The 17,832-nt window shown below is 42.6% G+C and overlaps 1 protein-coding gene across 2 annotated transcripts in view; it reads right to left on the minus strand.

The window, feature by feature from the left end:
• Positions 1 to 713: 713 nt before the first annotated feature.
• The window catches only part of LOC119466039 (CDK5 and ABL1 enzyme substrate 2), a 122,433-nt gene continuing 105,314 nt past the window's right edge, over positions 714 to 17,832 (minus strand). For both annotated transcript variants that reach the window (XM_049657355.1, XM_049657356.1), the window contains exons 7-13: positions 17,257 to 17,332; positions 16,621 to 16,760; positions 15,198 to 15,304; positions 13,425 to 13,461; positions 11,053 to 11,115; positions 8,506 to 8,610; positions 714 to 7,291 (exon numbers count right to left, since the gene is read on the minus strand). In XM_049657355.1, coding sequence (XP_049513312.1) covers positions 7,151 to 7,291; positions 8,506 to 8,610; positions 11,053 to 11,115; positions 13,425 to 13,461; positions 15,198 to 15,304; positions 16,621 to 16,760; positions 17,257 to 17,332 — 669 coding nt within the window. In that variant the 3' untranslated portion in view covers positions 714 to 7,150. The remainder of the gene's footprint in view (positions 7,292 to 8,505; positions 8,611 to 11,052; positions 11,116 to 13,424; positions 13,462 to 15,197; positions 15,305 to 16,620; positions 16,761 to 17,256; positions 17,333 to 17,832) is intronic.

Raw genomic sequence — 17,832 nt, forward strand, 5'->3', positions numbered from 1 at the left:
AGTTACTTCCACAACTGCTGCATTGCTGAGCACTAAGGAAGTTGAGCTTCGTGTCCTACCCTGTCACAACCCCCGCAGCTATCAGTCGTCTGTTCTACTGTATGGATTTTGTCAAAAAGGACATGAGGCACTTGAAATTGCTCATGTTCTCTAACCTACAATCGGACCCAATGTTACTATGCCAGGCACAGTGATACTTGACTTGCTCCACTGAGGCTCATTTGCTTTGCAGTTACCGCTACATACCACTGTCGTAGAGAAACTCGTATTAGCTATGTTATTTGAGGCCATTCGAGACACACAACAAAGCTGCTTGTATAAATTCCCGCCCAGCGTTGTGCACGGGAAGATTTCCTTTGAATCTCTGAAGACTGCATGGTGGTCATCTAGTGTCAGTTGTTATTGATGTTGATTAATTTCAAATCGATAAAGCAGAAGTGAGGCAGAAGGGAAAGGTACATGCCATGTTTCTGTGCACCAACATATCGGAGGAATCCGGTACCATCACAGCGCCAATGCATTCCTGTATTTTTTTTCGTTTGTTTGTTTTCCAACCAATTTTTGTGAAACTATTCACATTGCCTGGCATAACAACCTTTCGAGCTTGCTCTAACGCTATCTGTAACACACCTTTCATAGGTGATGCTGAATGGGGTATATTAAGCGTGCATTCTAGCAAGCCATGCTATACGCTAACACATAATACACAAAAATGCAAACAAAAAGTGGACTGTATTACACACAAAAGAAGGAGAGACAGCTGATAAAAGCAGCTGACGACATTTACAGGTACTGTTTAAATACAACGCTTGGGATGATCACCCCAAAAATGCACATTCTGCAAACACATTCTCTCAACAATGTTTATCACGCGCCAACTCTCGATCAACCAAAGCGTCCACACATGCACACATGCTTATGTAACGGCTGCAGATGACAAGTTCATACTTGAGGCGGCAGTAACGGACTGCGAGCACAGTTTCACAATGCAAGCAAAGTGATGAGCTTTAGAACAGTAAACGCTGCTAATTTCAAAGCACTGTGACAACGGTGCAGTTCCTAAGGCTTGGGGCACAGTTTAATCTGCATTGGGCACAAGTGACATGTGGCTAGAAGGGCATGATGGTGCTTTAAGACAGGAAATAGAGACGCATGCCTACCACGCTTATTTGTCTGCTGTAAATGGACACGGCAGATAAGCAAGCATTTTGTGCTACAGAGAGAGTAGAGAGGTGAGCGTTCCACAGGCTGGATTTAATTAGCATCAATATCATTAGCATCTCAGATAAGATAAGCACTCTCAGATGAACATCACTTCTCTTTGCAACTGCACATCATTGCCAGTGACTAAATGCAAAGCTTCCACCACTCTTGCAGCAGTGAGGCACTGCTAGTCAACTATCGCTATAATTGTAGCATTTCAGCGTTGTTGAAAATCTCAATGCTCGTTGACACTGCTTGTCGGTCATTAGCTGCTAAACTATCCTGCAAGCTACAAAACCAGGAGAAGCACGTTACAATTGCAAAAGACTTAGTAGTAGAAAGCACAGACTCTTATGTTTGTTTGATGCTAGCTAGCTTTGGAGATTTGTGTGACTGTCAATCACTGGGTGCTTTCTGTAGTGATGGCAAACATACAGCTATATGTCAAACACTTTAGGGCATCTAAATACAATTTTTCAATACATTTTACTGAACACGTGCTACACAGAGAAGGCATGCCTGTGTCGTTCCAAGTTCAAACGCAACTGTTGCATGCTGAGCAACTTGACAGACAGTGCGAGGCTTGGAAGATGTTTTCCCGTCGACGATGTTTAGAAAAATTAAGCACCACATTACCCTTCTCTAGAATCCCTTTCCTCTCGACACTCATCAATTTGTATAAACAATGAAGAAATCGCAAGTGGCAGTGCCTAGATGACAGTAGGAACTCCCAGGTACAGAAGCAACAAATAATTAGTACAGCTGGCGAACTGAGGAAAAATTACGTCAACCAACTATTCCAAAGGTTCTACTGAATGTCAAAATTTCAAGCGACTTGTAAAGCTGTTTCTCTTGCACTGCTTGCAAGAACTTAGATAAATTGTTTAGTTTAGCTACCTAATTCATTATACATTCGTTATATCTGTACAGTCAAACCTCGATATAACGAAGTTGTACTTGCAGCGGAAAACTTGGTTATATCGAGAATTTCGTTATATCGAGGTTTCATTAATTCAATAGAACTAATATGGGGAAATAAAAATAGTTCGTTACATCGCGAATTTCATTAAATCAAGATTTGTTATATCGAGGTTTGACTGCATTCCTTATAATTGAGGTTTGACTGAATAAGAGTAGGTGGTGAAGGTGACAATGTAAAGAAAAACATACTTGCTGATCATCACGCACGCAACACATATGCACTCTTGCGCAATATGAAAGGGAACATTCAAATAGCTTCCAAGATGTTGCATAGGCTAAAGGCAAATGCCTCGCATTAAACTGTCCAATTAGACCAAATGTCCAACGGAAAAACTACTTGTCACACATTAGCATGTCAGATTTGAATTCACACACAACAGGAGTGAACATTTCTTAAAAACAAATTCGTGGTTGTCTCTCGCAAGGCTCGCAGCATAGATTCAATCAAATAATACCTCAAATTTAAAAAGCCAGACTTGCTGAATAGAACTGAAACTGGTGCACTACAATCAAATTTCGTGTACTCAACATTGCATATGAATACTACAACGAAAAATGGGACTATCCCGTGCACCCTGAACTTGCCGCAGACATTGGGTGCGCATGCAAAGCAATCACGTTGACATCATTTGCATAACATGCAAGACCTTTATGAGAAAGAGCACATAATTGCATATTAGTACGAATGCACTGAAATTGTGCAGCACAAATAAATAGAAAGTGGACACTTTAACCACCTACCCTTGGTAAATTCTAAACAATTTAAGTACACTACATTGCTTATTAATGACAAGGTATAAAAAAAAAGTACAACACAGTCTTGGTCAACTGATCATGATAATTATGACATCCTGCCACCATAATACAGTGCAACTACTGTAAGTCCTGAAATCAAACAATGTCCTGCTGCTCCTGCTGAGATGACACATTTGATGTATGCTTGCTTGTTAGAGTACATCACATTGTGCAGGTTCACGTGAATTACAGTCAGCCACAAAAGTTTACGGGACACGGTAATAGCGAAAAAGTTTTATTCCCGTGAAGCCTAGAGGCGCAGCCTAGAATTCAAAGCTTCAATTGGTAATACTCTTTGCAGCGCACACAGTGGTCTGTTAAATTAGAAGGGCCACACCTCAACAGAGCAGAAATTCACATTTGTCATGGACTGTCCCATAATCTTTTGTGGCTGGCTGTACAGTTAAGTATGTGCAATGTTCCAGGCACTGTCAAAGTGCCTTAACAAAACGCCATAGCACGTGCAGAAATTCTTCAACCAAATAAGCGATTCAATGACTGGATTGCCTGCCAGAAGCATTCAGTTCCACAATTACCACATTATGGAATCACTTTTGCACGAGATCAGCTGCATAACGTAAGGCAGTACATGCAGCTACCAGAATAATTGGCTTTAGATTCTGTGAAGGAATCAGCTTAATTAAAGTCATGTGCAATATCATTTCACTGATGCATTCCTGGTTCATACATTATGCCTGCTTTTTAGATGCACAATGGAGGGCTTATGGATTCATGATGGTACAATTTGATACGTAAAAGAAAAATGAAAACCACGAAATCCAAATTAAGCATTTTCAAAATTTTGTTGAGCAAGTGTGTAAACAGAAAAGTCGTATGAACCAGTAATGTACCAACAACGTTCTTCTGTGCTTGCTATAGCATTAGTTATGGTGGTGGTAATGATCATGGATTTTAAACATAAGTGATAGATAAAAAAAGCATGACATTAAGGAACAGTCGTGGTGTTCTCAAAAAGAAGAGAAGAATAAAGGCTAACTCAACGAAAGATATTCTAACAAAACATCAATGCATAAAAATTCAACACACACCATGCCTGAACGTGAGAACAATGACATGAACACAACATAGTTTGGGCAAGTAGATGGCTAAGAAGATGCATGCACAAAATGAAAGAATGAAATATGATGCAAATGAAACATCTAAAGAAAAAAAAAATGAAATCACAGCTACCAGCTTCACATCCATCAACAAGTACTTGCTAGCATTTCTATATCGTACTGACCTTCTTATGTACAAGCTGTTTCTTTCAAGCACCTTTTTTGTACATTACTATTCCATTACTTTCACAATCTTCGCATAGACTATTATCATTATTTAACGCATACAATGAAATACTGTTCAACGCAGTTTGTCTGCAAATGTTGACAGTCACGACAATAAACGAGAGGAAAAGAAAAGATATGCCTTTTGCTGTTGTCGATGAAGAAGTAATGAGCAGGTTGTTGCTATGATTTAACCGCTGAACCAACTTATATGTGAAAGAAGAAAAAAAAAAGGCTTGCATGAAAGAACAGAGAAACATGAGACTTCCATGAGGCGATCTGCAAAGGCTGCCACTAGATAAGTGTCAGAACAGGATAAACACGACGATATAGTAGTAGCTCCGAAGCTTGGAATCTGCAAGTAACTTAAACCAGTATTGCCCACACAGGCCAAAGTGGAACCAGATCTCCACACCTTAATTTGATTTTTCCTCTTTATACTTAATTCTATCTCGCTTGTACAGGAGAAGCCTTAAAAAACAAAACAAAAAAAAACAGGGGCCATGTCTCATGACAATTCTTTGCATTTTTCATTCTTTCAACATCTGATTTGACTTACAGCTTGACACACTAACAGCTGCAGCCAACAAGTTAATGACTGGTTTGATAGGTTCCCCATCAAACGAAGCAGCCATCTTTCATGCTCATCTCATGTGCCATTATAATGATTATAATGCAAAGTCATGCTGGACACTGTGTCGTACCATGTTGTTCCTGGTTAAGCTTGACGTCATCCGTGCGTGTTCACACCAAACTTTAATGTTGCCAGAAAAATTGTAAAGAGACTACGAATGACACCAGGCTTGTTTAACAGTGCCATACACCAATACACTTTTCCTTCCCTTATCGAAATCTGCTCTGACAGGCTACTTTTAATGCTGGTAAGCGATAGCATGAATACAGTAGTACATGAACGTAAATGAATATAGGTACAGATTGATAGGTGACCAATTTTTAGTAAGTATATGATCTTACATTGCAAACAAAGCTGATTCACATCACCATTACAGAAAGAATAGAACCACCACTAAGAGATACAATAACACAAAAGTTTTTTTCACTGGATACTAATGCATAGCTCAAGTTTTTTTTCTTATTTTTTTCAGTATATGTCACCCAAATCCATGCCTAAAACCGCATTAGAGATGAGAATGTGGTATCAAAGACCAAAACAGCAAAATAAGCACCGTTGCTTCTAAAATAAATAAAGGCTGCAGTAACAAAGTAACAAAGGTAAAAAAGATGTAAAAAAAAAAAGGTACTATTTGCTTTCGGCAGATCTCTTTGATGCACCAAAGAAACATGACTAAGACACCATCACAACCGTTCACCTCGCAAACAAGATGTCAGGCATGAAGCCACAACCATACCTGAATTATGTGTTTGATTTTATCTTTTCTCTTTAACTTTTGTATATATGTAAAATCTTTCAACACAGCGTAAGTTTGACCATGACTTGAAAGTAATATAAGCCTTTAGAACATTTTTCTCGACGAGATCTGTACATTATAATTAAACGCCCATTTTGCTCTCAATGAGTTCTCAATGCCTAAATGAGGATTTCAGCTAGTAATGATGCGTTTAGCAAGTATTCTTGCATTTTTCAAAGGAAGCCTTAAAATGTACACTTCAAGAAGCCTAAACAAATGTTACTCTTCACAATGTTTACAACTCTGTCCTAGCAGGTATTTAACTTGTATGTCTCCCAATTTTCTTGCGATTTCAGTCTATTTTGGTGGGCAGATATATCGCCATAATCAGCATGGTCAACTTAACTGAAATACCCTAAAGCCCGACTAGTGGTAGAACATACCATGGGTTTTCATTGCAAAAATTATCACAAGAATGTAGCATATGTAACACTGCTTCCCCAGCAAACCAATTATAAACGTTTGGTTAAGGTTAGTACTCACTGTTAATGACAACATTGCTTTGCCATTCTAAGAACACTCCATAAACTCATGCGCTCACTCTTCCAAAACAAAAACTGAAAATGAAAAAAAAGAAAATGAGAGACGCTGGTGTTTCTTTGCACCCTCTCTAGCAAATATTACAAACAATCCACAGCACATAGTTTACCACAAAAATGGTATGTTTAGACTACAGAAAATGGAAAACTTTTTTTTTTCTTCTTTACAGCTGACCAGGAACAAATACAGACTGCAACAGGTCAGCTTGGAAGAGCCCAGCTGGTGATACATCAGCTGAATATGTATGCAGTTATTAGTGTGGCCCTGCAGAGCACTTGGCAATGAAGCCAAGTTGAAAAAAGAACATGCACGCTACGGCACACCCGTTTTGTGTGGTACACCCGACTTGCATTTCTGGTACCAAGCGTACACCAGGGCAGAAGACGCACGCAAATACATGCGCACAGTGGGAGCAAGTGTTGCGGATGTCCTTCCAGGCAACGTTGCAGAAGATACCATAGGCAATGTTGCAGACGACGCTGCAGGCACCGTTGCAGACGACACCAAACAACGCAACAGGAAACATTCCAGACGACTTGGCAGTTGCTGCTATGAGGTCACAGACAGCAGCAAAAGTTGCAAGTTCATTTACAGTTCTGTTCGCTCAATGCACTGCACCTTACAACTGTTCATCAAGTAGCAGACAACAGCCGCAGACAACTACAGCTTAAGAACACCTTGTGCTGAGTGTGGTAGCATGCTCAAGTGAGCCACAGATTGTTCCTCTCCACTGTGTTTCGTGGAAGCTAGCATTAAGTTAGGTGCTTCGCACACTGTTGCAGTTGAAAGGAACCACTGCACCACATGAGGCTGTCAACAGCTTCTGGTGAAGAACGGCGGGCACTCCTGCTGGTCTGGTTGAAGACGGGCACCGACATACAGTTCATTCTTTCTGTTGTGCCCCGTCGTAAGTTCGTCTCAAGACTCGTACAGAAGACGCTGGTAGTGCGGGTATATCTGCCACGTTGGCAGGTGCAGGGAAAACTCCAGGGCCACCAGAACGCCGAACTCGAAATCGAGCAGGTCCTTTCGATTCAGCCGGAAGCCACACTCGAGTTTCTGTTGAAAACAAACAAGGCAATATTTTCCTGGGTGCGATAATGTCACTACAGGGCAATGTGTGAAGCCTCAACTACATTATAAAAGAATGAATTTCCTTAATGTGATCACTTCTTAAAGAGATGAAGCGAAAATCCAAGCATGAACAGCAATATATGGAGACTGCAGCTGAGGTAACCCAAATAATGGCAAGGCTGATTTTAAAAGATTACTGACATATAACTTTTTTTTTTAATTGCACAAATGGAAAGGCCAATTTGACAGCTTTCAGTGACATGGTCATTGCATGGCCTTGAACCACAACACTGGGCTGACTGTTGAGTTGCGATTACCACGTGCCGAGCAAGCTGCTCGTCTTAGCATTTCCAGTCCGGATGCTCTCACGCATCATTCGATTCAATAATTTCCTGCTCACGTAGGGTCGGTCGAGGGTGCTCCCCCGAACCTCAATGAGTCTGCTCACGAGGCTGCGCGTGACCTCACCGACCGCGCTTCCTCTGTAAGGAGAGCCAACACCCCTCCCCCCTACGGCCACAGGGATGCTCCCACTACTCACAACGAGATTACGAAATTCTTCTACATGTCTAGAAGGGTCTTTCCACCCCCTCACCCCAAATTGAATAGGGTGCAAGCTGTTTCTCTTAGACTTTTACAGACCGGCACATATCCGTGTCTGGCCGTTCTACACGAAGTTTACCCTGACGTATATCGCGACGACGCCTGCCCGTCCTGCGAGCATACCTCCACTCTAGCACACATGCTCTGGGAGTGCGGGTCGAGATACCCCAAGTTCAGCAAGGAGAATTGGGACTCGCTTCTGCGCAGCCCCGCTATAGACAAGCAAATCCTGGCTGTCCGACGTGCCCGCGACCGGGCCGGTGGGCTAGACCTGCCGGTCCCGACGTGGGACTAGCCAGGTGCGCGACAAGTTCGCGTCCTCGCCGGACCTCCAATAAAAGTTATTTCACTCATTACTACGTGACCACCACCTCTGCATTCGGTGACATGAATAGTCTCCTTTTTCATGTCCCAAGCCCTGCTGCACGTGGTGAATTTTTATTGGGTGGCATAAAAGGAGGGGTCCCAGATGGCGCAAATGTGCGACACAAACCTCAAAGGCAACAGCCATCTATGGCCCAACCCATGCTAGGTGGCACTACAAAGCTTCTCTGTGCACTTAGTGTGAATGCAAAGTTGGTCTAGCCAAGGCTTACCTCAATGAGGGTGCGCATTTCGTTGCCTTTGATGTCGTTAAGCTTGGCCGACAGCATCAGACATGCTCCGGCACACAACTTGCGATTTTGCTTGTGAATCAGCAGCTATGGTGGAAAAGGAAAAAAAAAAAGAAATACGGTGAAATGGGAAAGCAAGAGTTGCAGCAAACTTGTAGTCACATGCTTGCACAGTCAAGCTGTACAATGTTATCAGTTAATTACGTCACAATTTAAAGCATGGATTCTGGTTGGTTTTATGCAGCCCTCGAACTTCAATGTCAGCTTCTTTCACAGACCTATATGAACTGTGATAGATATTAGAAAATATCAAGTATCTGGCTGTACCTATACATGATCTTGCTTTAGCACAGAATCATAAATATGAAATATAGGCATGTAAAATGCCTATATTCCAGAACGCTGACAAACATAATAAAGGAGTGAGGATCATAATTTAAATATTAACATTATATCTCGTTTTATATGCGCACCACATTTTCTCAACTCCAAGCATATACATCCCACAAGCATGGGCCGTATAGTTGGTTCAGAATACAGTAAACGCTCATTAACTCGAACTCTGATATCTTGAATAATAAGATAAACCGAATTTTTCCCTGGCACGGTGTCAACTCCATGGGTTTTTCACCCCTCATCTCGAAACACCACTGCGCCGAACTCCGGATATCTCGAAACCAGGGGCGCGATCTTGTACGCGTTCCAAAATAGAACGGAGGCGGTCCGTTCCATCGAGCCACACACGATTGGTCAATTTGAACCGTGACAATCAAATTGACCAATCGTGTGCGGCTCAATCCGTTCCATTTTGGAACGCGTACAAGATCGCGCCCCAGATTGCGAAAATTCTGAAAAAAAGACAGTACCGAAATGTTTTTTTTGTAGTTTTTTGCACAGCTGTGGTATCGCCAAAAAGTGAAACCAGGGCTGATATATTGTAGTGATGCCTTTTCTGATGCTAATGCCTTTTCGTGCTTTTCGCTCTTGGTCAGCGGTCAGAGCGACGGTCCGCTCACGTTATCAATGGGATTAGCCAGCCGTGAGCGGTAGATGATAACGCTAGCATAGAATAAAGCATAACGCATTGCTACAAAATACCGTCCAGGCCTGCAATCCTCGGTTATCCTCGGTCTAAAACTACGGTGAACCGAGTACGTTCGCGAGATTTTTAGAGTGACTCGGTTTCAAACACGGTGTCAACATGCATCTGCGTTTGCGCTTATGTATGTACATTTTTGTTCTGTACTGATGTGCCATAATGGTGAAATAAAGCAAATCTCAAATATGTGCGAGGTTCGCTGTTGCCTATATACGACCGACGTGTCGGTTTCTGGGTCGCACATAATATCGCCAAAAATGATCTACTAAATGTACCGCTCCTGGTACACTTGAGCTTTTGTGAGGAAGTCGGCGGTTATTGGTGCCATATTGGAAAGGCGTCATGTTGGCTTTACGCGGTGGTTATGCTTATATTTTCGTGAATTCGGCTATCTCGAAACTCCGCTTATCTCGAAACTTTTTTCCAGATTTTACTACTTCGAGTTAACAGGGTATTACTGTATCTCTGTACCCAACCCCAATTCTCAACATTTTAGTACAAGCAAATGTAAATATCTCTTTTCTATTCAAATGTCGGTGGCCAGCACTTGTGCAGATAGTACTGTGATGAAGCCTCTTAAAATGTGTGGTGTCACAAATAGGCTTGATATAAATGATGACATTCTGCTATGGATGGTCAATGGCTGCAGAAGCTTCATACGGAGAATAAAGTTCTCCAGGTTATGTGACCTGGCTGAGTTACCATAAGAATAACATTATGCCTGACAGTAGTTTACCTAACTGGCCATACATATCTCATGCATTTAAAATAGGTTTGCATTGTCAAATTGCGAGCATTTGTATAGAAAACTCGTACTTCCTACTAGCACACAGAAATACTGCTTTATCTGTTTCAAATTACACGAACATTTCATGCTTTGACCATTATGGTTAGAAAAGCGACATGGCTGCTAAGCTTCAAGAAAATGTTACTTTAAAGCGAGACAAATTTTACTGAGATTGCCCACTATTATGCATTTCCTAAACAACCATGCATAGAAATATAACATTTGGCCCTAGGAGACTTAGTTCTAGGTTCAAGAATGCGCAGTTAATGTGCAGACAAGCCACCCTGTTGCTCAAAGAAGCCCAGTGCTTCTCACTTCGCAATGTCAGCAGGCCTCACTTTTCTAGTAACAGCAGAATGAAGTTAACTTATGCTCACCACCATCATCATCATCCTATTATTCTATGCCCACTGCAGGGTGAAGGCCTCTCCGAGCAATTTTCCAGTTACCCCCCTCTACTGTCCTTGACAGCACCTCCCTCCATTAACACCCATTCCCCAACTCTAACAGACCACTGGTTATCTATTCTATGCTTTACATAGTCTGCCCTGACTTCACTGTCTTATTCTTAATCTCAACTAGGACAACCGCCTGTTTGGTGATGCTCGCAACTGATCACATAATCATGTTACACTCGACTTACCTTAAGGATGAGTTTCTCAAAGAAAACATAAGCTTGGGCCACTGTCAACAGGTCAATGCCGCACTGAAATCAAACAAAACGCAACAGTTACTGCAGCTTTCTATGCATTCTGCACCACACTGGTGCAATATCTGAAGTGCAACTCCAAGCACAAGTGTAACACTGTTTCCGACTCCATTAATGGCTCATGAACTGCGACAAGTTCAGAGTACATTCATGGTGTAATTGCGAGAAGAAATCATTTTGGCACTCGTCTTTCACCTGAAGGACTATGGGAGCACATGATCATTTTATGCAGTAGTGACTAGAAATTACATTTATTTCACTTGTGATCATTTCACTCTACAACAATGCGTGAAGACAATTCTGTAATACTTTCAACCTGCTGCTAAGCTTTCTTCGATAAGCACCAAGGACACTGAACAGCAAAACTACGCAATATACTGCACACATTCTATTGAGAACTAGTGCTACTTTCTTTTGCGTGCTAGTGGCGCAGCTTGGCAAACTGCCGAGCTTGCACCGTGTGTAATTAAAAACAATGAGGGTGGACTTTGCCATTTATCATTCGCTGCCGAGGCCATATGATGAACAGCAATATCCCGAATAATTGCCCATTTCGAAACACAGCATTAAACATCTTCTTACATGAAATGTGAATTTCACAGAACGTACGGAGAGATTCGTGCCTGCTGTAAAAGCCCTGCAGACCTGTGTAATGACATCGCTACACTGGAAGACCTTCAAACAAATAAGGCTCGCTGTAGTTTATCTCACCAGACTACTTTCAAGAAGTAATGACAATCTGTGACTGCTTCGAAGGGTGTAAGAAATGAACACTGCAAGTGGGGCCAATGATGGGCCAGCGTTGTTCGTTGTAGGTCCAATGTAGCCCTACACTGACCCTACACTGGCCCTGCTTCTTGCGCAGCTAAAGTACAGCTCATTCTGATGTCAAGAAAACGTTTATCAAGCACACCAGCTGGTCAAGTTCAGTCGGCGATTCATCACGCTTGATCAAACACTTTAACAATGTCTTTCCTTTTGAGAAATCACATTTGCTGGGAAAGGCTCTGGATATTGTGATCGTTGATACTACCATCTACGTGAGTGCTGCATACAGTGCACATAGCTATACATAGCTATATGGCAGTGGTCTCCTCATAAATTTTTGAGGGGTGGCCATTTCGAGACATAAGGGGGGGGGGGGGGGCAACTAAGGCTGCTTTTTTTAATTTTTTTCGCGATGCGACTTTTTCATCATTGGGAATTGTAAGTTCACCAATTTTGCAGTTTGGATGCATTAATTAAACTGACACGAGCAAGCGACGCATCCTACCGCAATCGCCAAACTTTTTCAGGACAAAGAAATGCATAGCTCGCCGCTGTCAAAGCGCGTGCAAAACACACGCCAGTGATTCAAATCTGTGCCAGCCAATCGGAGCACTTCCTCTGTCCACGTGGCAGCAGTAACGAATCGCGACGCTAGTTTTCTTGGTTTCATTTTTCGTTCACTTTTTTTGCTTTATTTCTGCAAGGCGAAATATGGCGCTATGGCTATTTCAGGTCAGATCTCTCCTCTCGCACGCTCCGCGGTGAGATTGCACCTTCCGACTGCCCGATTTTCTACCGGCGCACTATGAAAGTGCGATTTTCTCAACTGCTAAGTTGCTTTTCTTTCTTATATTTCCCCATATGAAAAAGGAACAGCCGAGGATCGCAGAAAAAAAGAATAGAAAATTTTGACTGGTCATCTAGAGCGGTGGGCGGAAAACTTGAGCGGTGGACGGCATTACCACCGCTGCCCACCATGGGGAGAACCCTGCTCCTATACCAGTTAAACCAATGGCTAGTTTCAACTTCAATTTAACACAGAATAGCGTTTTGCCGTGGATGCCATTTAATACTGCATGTTTGGCCATTACTTTCCTGTTTCATCCACAGTAAAGCCAAGTCTTCGGCAATGCCACTCAAAAAGTGTCGATCGTGCTGAAACGAAATGATAGTACCATCTGTCGTCGCTGCAGCGAAAAGTGCATTTCACCACAGCAATGACAGATGGCACCACCATTCCATTGCTGCAAGATCAACATTTTTTTTGTGGCATCGCTGCATTTAACACGTTCTTCTACTTTATTACGAACAGGACGGGTAATTGACGCTAGCAAACAATAAAATTAACCTCAGTGCGTAATTAGCGCACACAAGAGAGTGGTTTAGCTGGTAGAGTTGTGTGTACCTGGCACTAATATTTGTGCAACACTCAGTATAGTAGCTATCTAGCCGCTTGCTTACAGATGTACAAGAATCGTGGACAAGTCTGTATTAATAATAAGAAGCACTGCACATGAGACAATTAAGAAATGACTTACCTCTCCACAAGCAATTTTGCACATTTCACGCTTCAGACTGCGGGATCCCAGGATGATGAAAAGAAGAGATAGAGGAGAAAGAAAAAAAGAAAAACATTAGAACTGTCACTTGCCGACAGAATCTTTCAAAGTGCCCTTCACCAGGCCCCACTGCAAGCTTTGGTTACATTGCTACGTCCTATTCTAAGAAGATGATGTTGACACTTCGATGTAGTGAAACGTACCCATAGGCGGCCTCTTGACTGATCTGTGGACGACGACATACCTTGTTTGATGTCGGCTGGCTTCCCATGTTGGCCAGTGCTCTCTACCCCTTGTAAATACAACTTGTAAACAGTTTCCCTACTGTACGTCCACGTAACAATATGCTGGAAGTTGTAAAGTACTGTCTAGGGAGTGTTCAACCACCATAATTTTTCAAATCTGTTCACTATTGGAAGAGAGAATAAATTAGCTGTCCTGTTACCATGTCGTTAGGAAGCCAGACTAGGCAGAATAGTAAAGAAAAGTGGACTGGAAACTGGCGCCGTGATAGCTCAATTGGTAAGGGCATCGCATACGTAATGCAAAAACGTGGATTCGTATCCCACCTGCGCCCAGATGTTTTTTTCGTCCACTCTCATATCCCTTTATTTATCATTTCCACATTTAAATTAAACAAACAATTCCCCTTATGCCTTCCTTGTTGTCATTCTCTGTTGGCTTCATATGGCTACCACAGCTGATATTATGCACCCCTATCAATGGTCCACAACTAACACTACGGCACAATGACTGTAATTCGACGCACAAAATGTGTGATCGAAACACTACACTTATTTTGTCATTGTTGGTGTCTCTGTCACATCCTAGCCTTTGTGAGAATGCACATCATGCGCTGGTATATCAGGACCAGACCAATCAGCACACCCCCACCTTTGATTACAGGGCCTGCTCACTGGGAGTTTTGCGTCTTCATCAACAAAGACAACAAGGCCAGCAATGCTATTAAAATAAACTCATCAGAAAATTATTTTTGGCAAACATGCCAACTTTAATTCTCACTCCATAAAAAGCTGTGTTTTTCATGTCAATTACAACAGACTTTCAATGCAAGCTGCCAGAGATAGTGATACAAAGCAACTAAATGTGAAATATACTAACAAATTCAAATATCAAAGTGAAAGGCAGTTAAACAGTTTCTTGTGACAGGAAATTGCACGACTACTACCTGCTTAATAGACTGATGTTGTCATGTCTCCTACACTTGCGTATACGGAATCTCACAGTGATGTGCCAATGACCATTTGCTTGAGTAGGACATCTTGGTGTGTTCCCTGCCGCATTTTCGTTAACACGACTAGCTGTGCTGACAAACCACACAAAGAAACCCGAACAGCACGAGCGTGAAACCCTGATTGTACTCAGACAGAATTGCACTTCTCGTGTCCACTTTTCTTCGTGCGGAAAGGACAAGCACAACCAACATATCCACATTGCACTCGGACAGGATCGCGCATGCTCCTGACAATTGAGACAGGATTGCACTCATCCTTTCCATGTTGCCTTGCGTGATTTATGTTTACGTGTGCAGTTGATTATGTAAGCCATTCGACTGCCACGAACACTGACTCAGAATCAGGAGCTAGCAAAACCCCACAGAGGCTCCACGTTTGTTGTTCGTCCTTGTGTTTGCAACTAGTGAGGTCCACAGTTTGTCACAACAGTGATAGCATCATAAAAGAGGCACTAAATATGAAGAAAAAAAAGAATATGTAATGAACGCATGCTCACCTTCTCAGTTTACTGAGGGTGAGCTGGATGTGTGGGAACTTGCTGCGAAACTTGTCGTTCAGCTCTTTCTTCAGGTCTGACGGCTTCACATAGTCGATAATGGAAGTCTGCAAAAGAAAGGTTGTACGTTTTCACATTGCAAACTTCAGCGAGCGAGGCATTTTTTTTTCTCCAGACGTCGGAGACACACGTACAGCATGATAGAAAACGAGATGGGCTGGTGTGGGTATACATCTTAAAAAGACACGATAACTAAAAGGCAAAAATTTACGCGTATTCATAATTCAATTTTCACATGAGAATCGCAAGGATTATACAGCTGATAAGAGACGACCTTGCAGGGAAACAGTATGGCAACAAAGACATGTACTAACAACCAAAAAAAGTTTACGGACCACGGGATCTCCTGAAAACGCTAAATATTCGAGCAGCCTTTAAAGGTAGCCAGTAAAACCGTACATCACAATGTTGTTTGCATATACCAGTAGAGGCTCGAAATGGGAATACGAGGCTGTGTTCTGAGGCTGCGGAGATATTCAGCTTTTTTGTCAGATCCCTTGGTCCGTAAACTTTTTTTTTTTTGGTCGATAATACATCTTTTGAGCATTCAGTTCCAATAGTGCAGGCTTTGCAGAAGTGGAGCGCTAGGACCATGTTCCACTTTAATGACAAAACATGGCACACACCTTGTTTCATCATAACCACTGGGTACATCCTTACTCGGTAATAAAATAGTAGTAAAGGTGCTCATTTGTAGTCGTCGCAGTCTTAAAGCAATCAAAGGCACAGTGCGTGTCTGGCATAAGGCTGTACACACAACAGCCGCAGTCTGTTGGTAACAGCGAGTCCCATAAACTAAGCTGTTTTAAGGAATACAAATTCGACCATACAGTGCTGAAGCCAACAAGTGTTGTAAATAACAAAACAAACTTTTATTCATTCATTCACCATAACAACGACAGACAACACGCCACCGTTCCATTCCCCAAAAAATTTTTTGTCTGGCATTGCCACAGATGATGTATGCTTCTAGGGCAGTATTCTCGAGCAATCGCTTTTTGGGATACAATCACTTTCACAAGATTTCACATGACATAGCACCGATGTGTCGACGTATACCGCTGTCGCGGTCGGTCGTCATGCAAAATCTGACGAAAGTGATCGCGTCCTCAAAAGTGATCACTCGAGAACACTGCCCCGCATCTGCTCTAGATGACACAGGCGAGTAAGTCACCAAAACTTGGTATTAAGAGGCATCCACCACAATGCACCACATCTGTGCAAAATTTGAGCGTGAATGAGCAAGTGATTGAGCAAAAAGAGTCACGTGTACCTGGCTCTCCCATTTAAGCAACATTTGGTACAGAGGCACACAAAAAGGTTGTTGTACTGAAAGAAGCATATATAATACCAGCCAACTCACAATGTACGAAGGGAAGGTGAGCATGGTACTGTGCTTCCCCGCAATCAGCTCCGGGTTGTCCAGGAGGTCTGGGCTGTATGGCACAGGTGTACCACAACACGGAAGAAGGCTCACGTCATCTTTGGTGTTCCACTCAAAACCTGCACCGTCAGAAAAGACGAGTCTGAGATTAAAAACGCACTTTGCAACGTCATTAACATGCAACCGCGTGACTGGTGTAATCACGAGATTGGCACGTTGGCTTGGTGGCGCTAGGCCAGCCAAGACAAGCCAAGCCGTTAGCCAAAACACATGTGCACCCAGAAAGTGCCGTTCCAAGTTACTTTTGCCGAGTATTCGAAATTTTTGCAACCGAAATACATGTATTGAGCTGCAAGCAAACAGGTATTCACTTCACGGTAACGGATATTTCTTGGAGCTTGTAATTTTGGTTTTGTTATAGAAGTAGAATACTCGCTGAAATAAAGCATGGCCAACCAAATTCTAAAGTTATTACTTCACTCAAGTAGATAATTTTCAATATCCATGTTCATTCTATATTGAAGTTTAACTGAAACTAGGCTTTTCACACGATCCAAAAGTTCACTGCAGCTGGCCCTAAATGCTGCAAACCGAATGGAATCAACAAATGCTCACTTTTATCCAAGCTGCTGGCACTGGGAGGCGTGGTGGCCGACGTCCCCGTATCATGAGAAATGCAGCGAGTCACGTACTGCATCAAAAGGAACAGACACAAAGTAGTAACAACAACTGAGTGACAACGAATTTAATTTTGGAGTCAGGGATACAGATACCATATTTGTCACCCTTTAGGTGCTGTGCACAATCGTGCATGCCAAAAGAGCTCATCCATGCACGATTGTGCACAGCACCTAAAGGGTGACAAATATGGTATCTGTATCCCTTTAGGTGCTGTGCACAATCGTGCATGCCAAAAGAGCTCATCCCCGCCGTGGTTGCTCAGTGGCTATGGTGTTGGGCTGCTGAGCACGAGGTCGCGGGATCGAATCCCGGCCACGGCGGCCGCATTTCGATGGGGGCGAAATGCGAAAAACACCCGTGTACTTAGATTTAGGTGCACGTTAAAGAACCCCAGGTGGTCCAAATTTCCGGAGTCCCCCACTACGGCGTGCCTCATAATCAGATCGTGGTTTTGGCACGTAAAACCCCATAATTTCATTTCAAAAGAGCTCATCAAAAGCAATTTGCACT

The sequence above is a fragment of the Dermacentor silvarum genome, chromosome 10 (genome assembly GCF_013339745.2).
Source record: "Dermacentor silvarum isolate Dsil-2018 chromosome 10, BIME_Dsil_1.4, whole genome shotgun sequence".
Classification (NCBI taxonomy): domain Eukaryota; kingdom Metazoa; phylum Arthropoda; class Arachnida; order Ixodida; family Ixodidae; genus Dermacentor; species Dermacentor silvarum.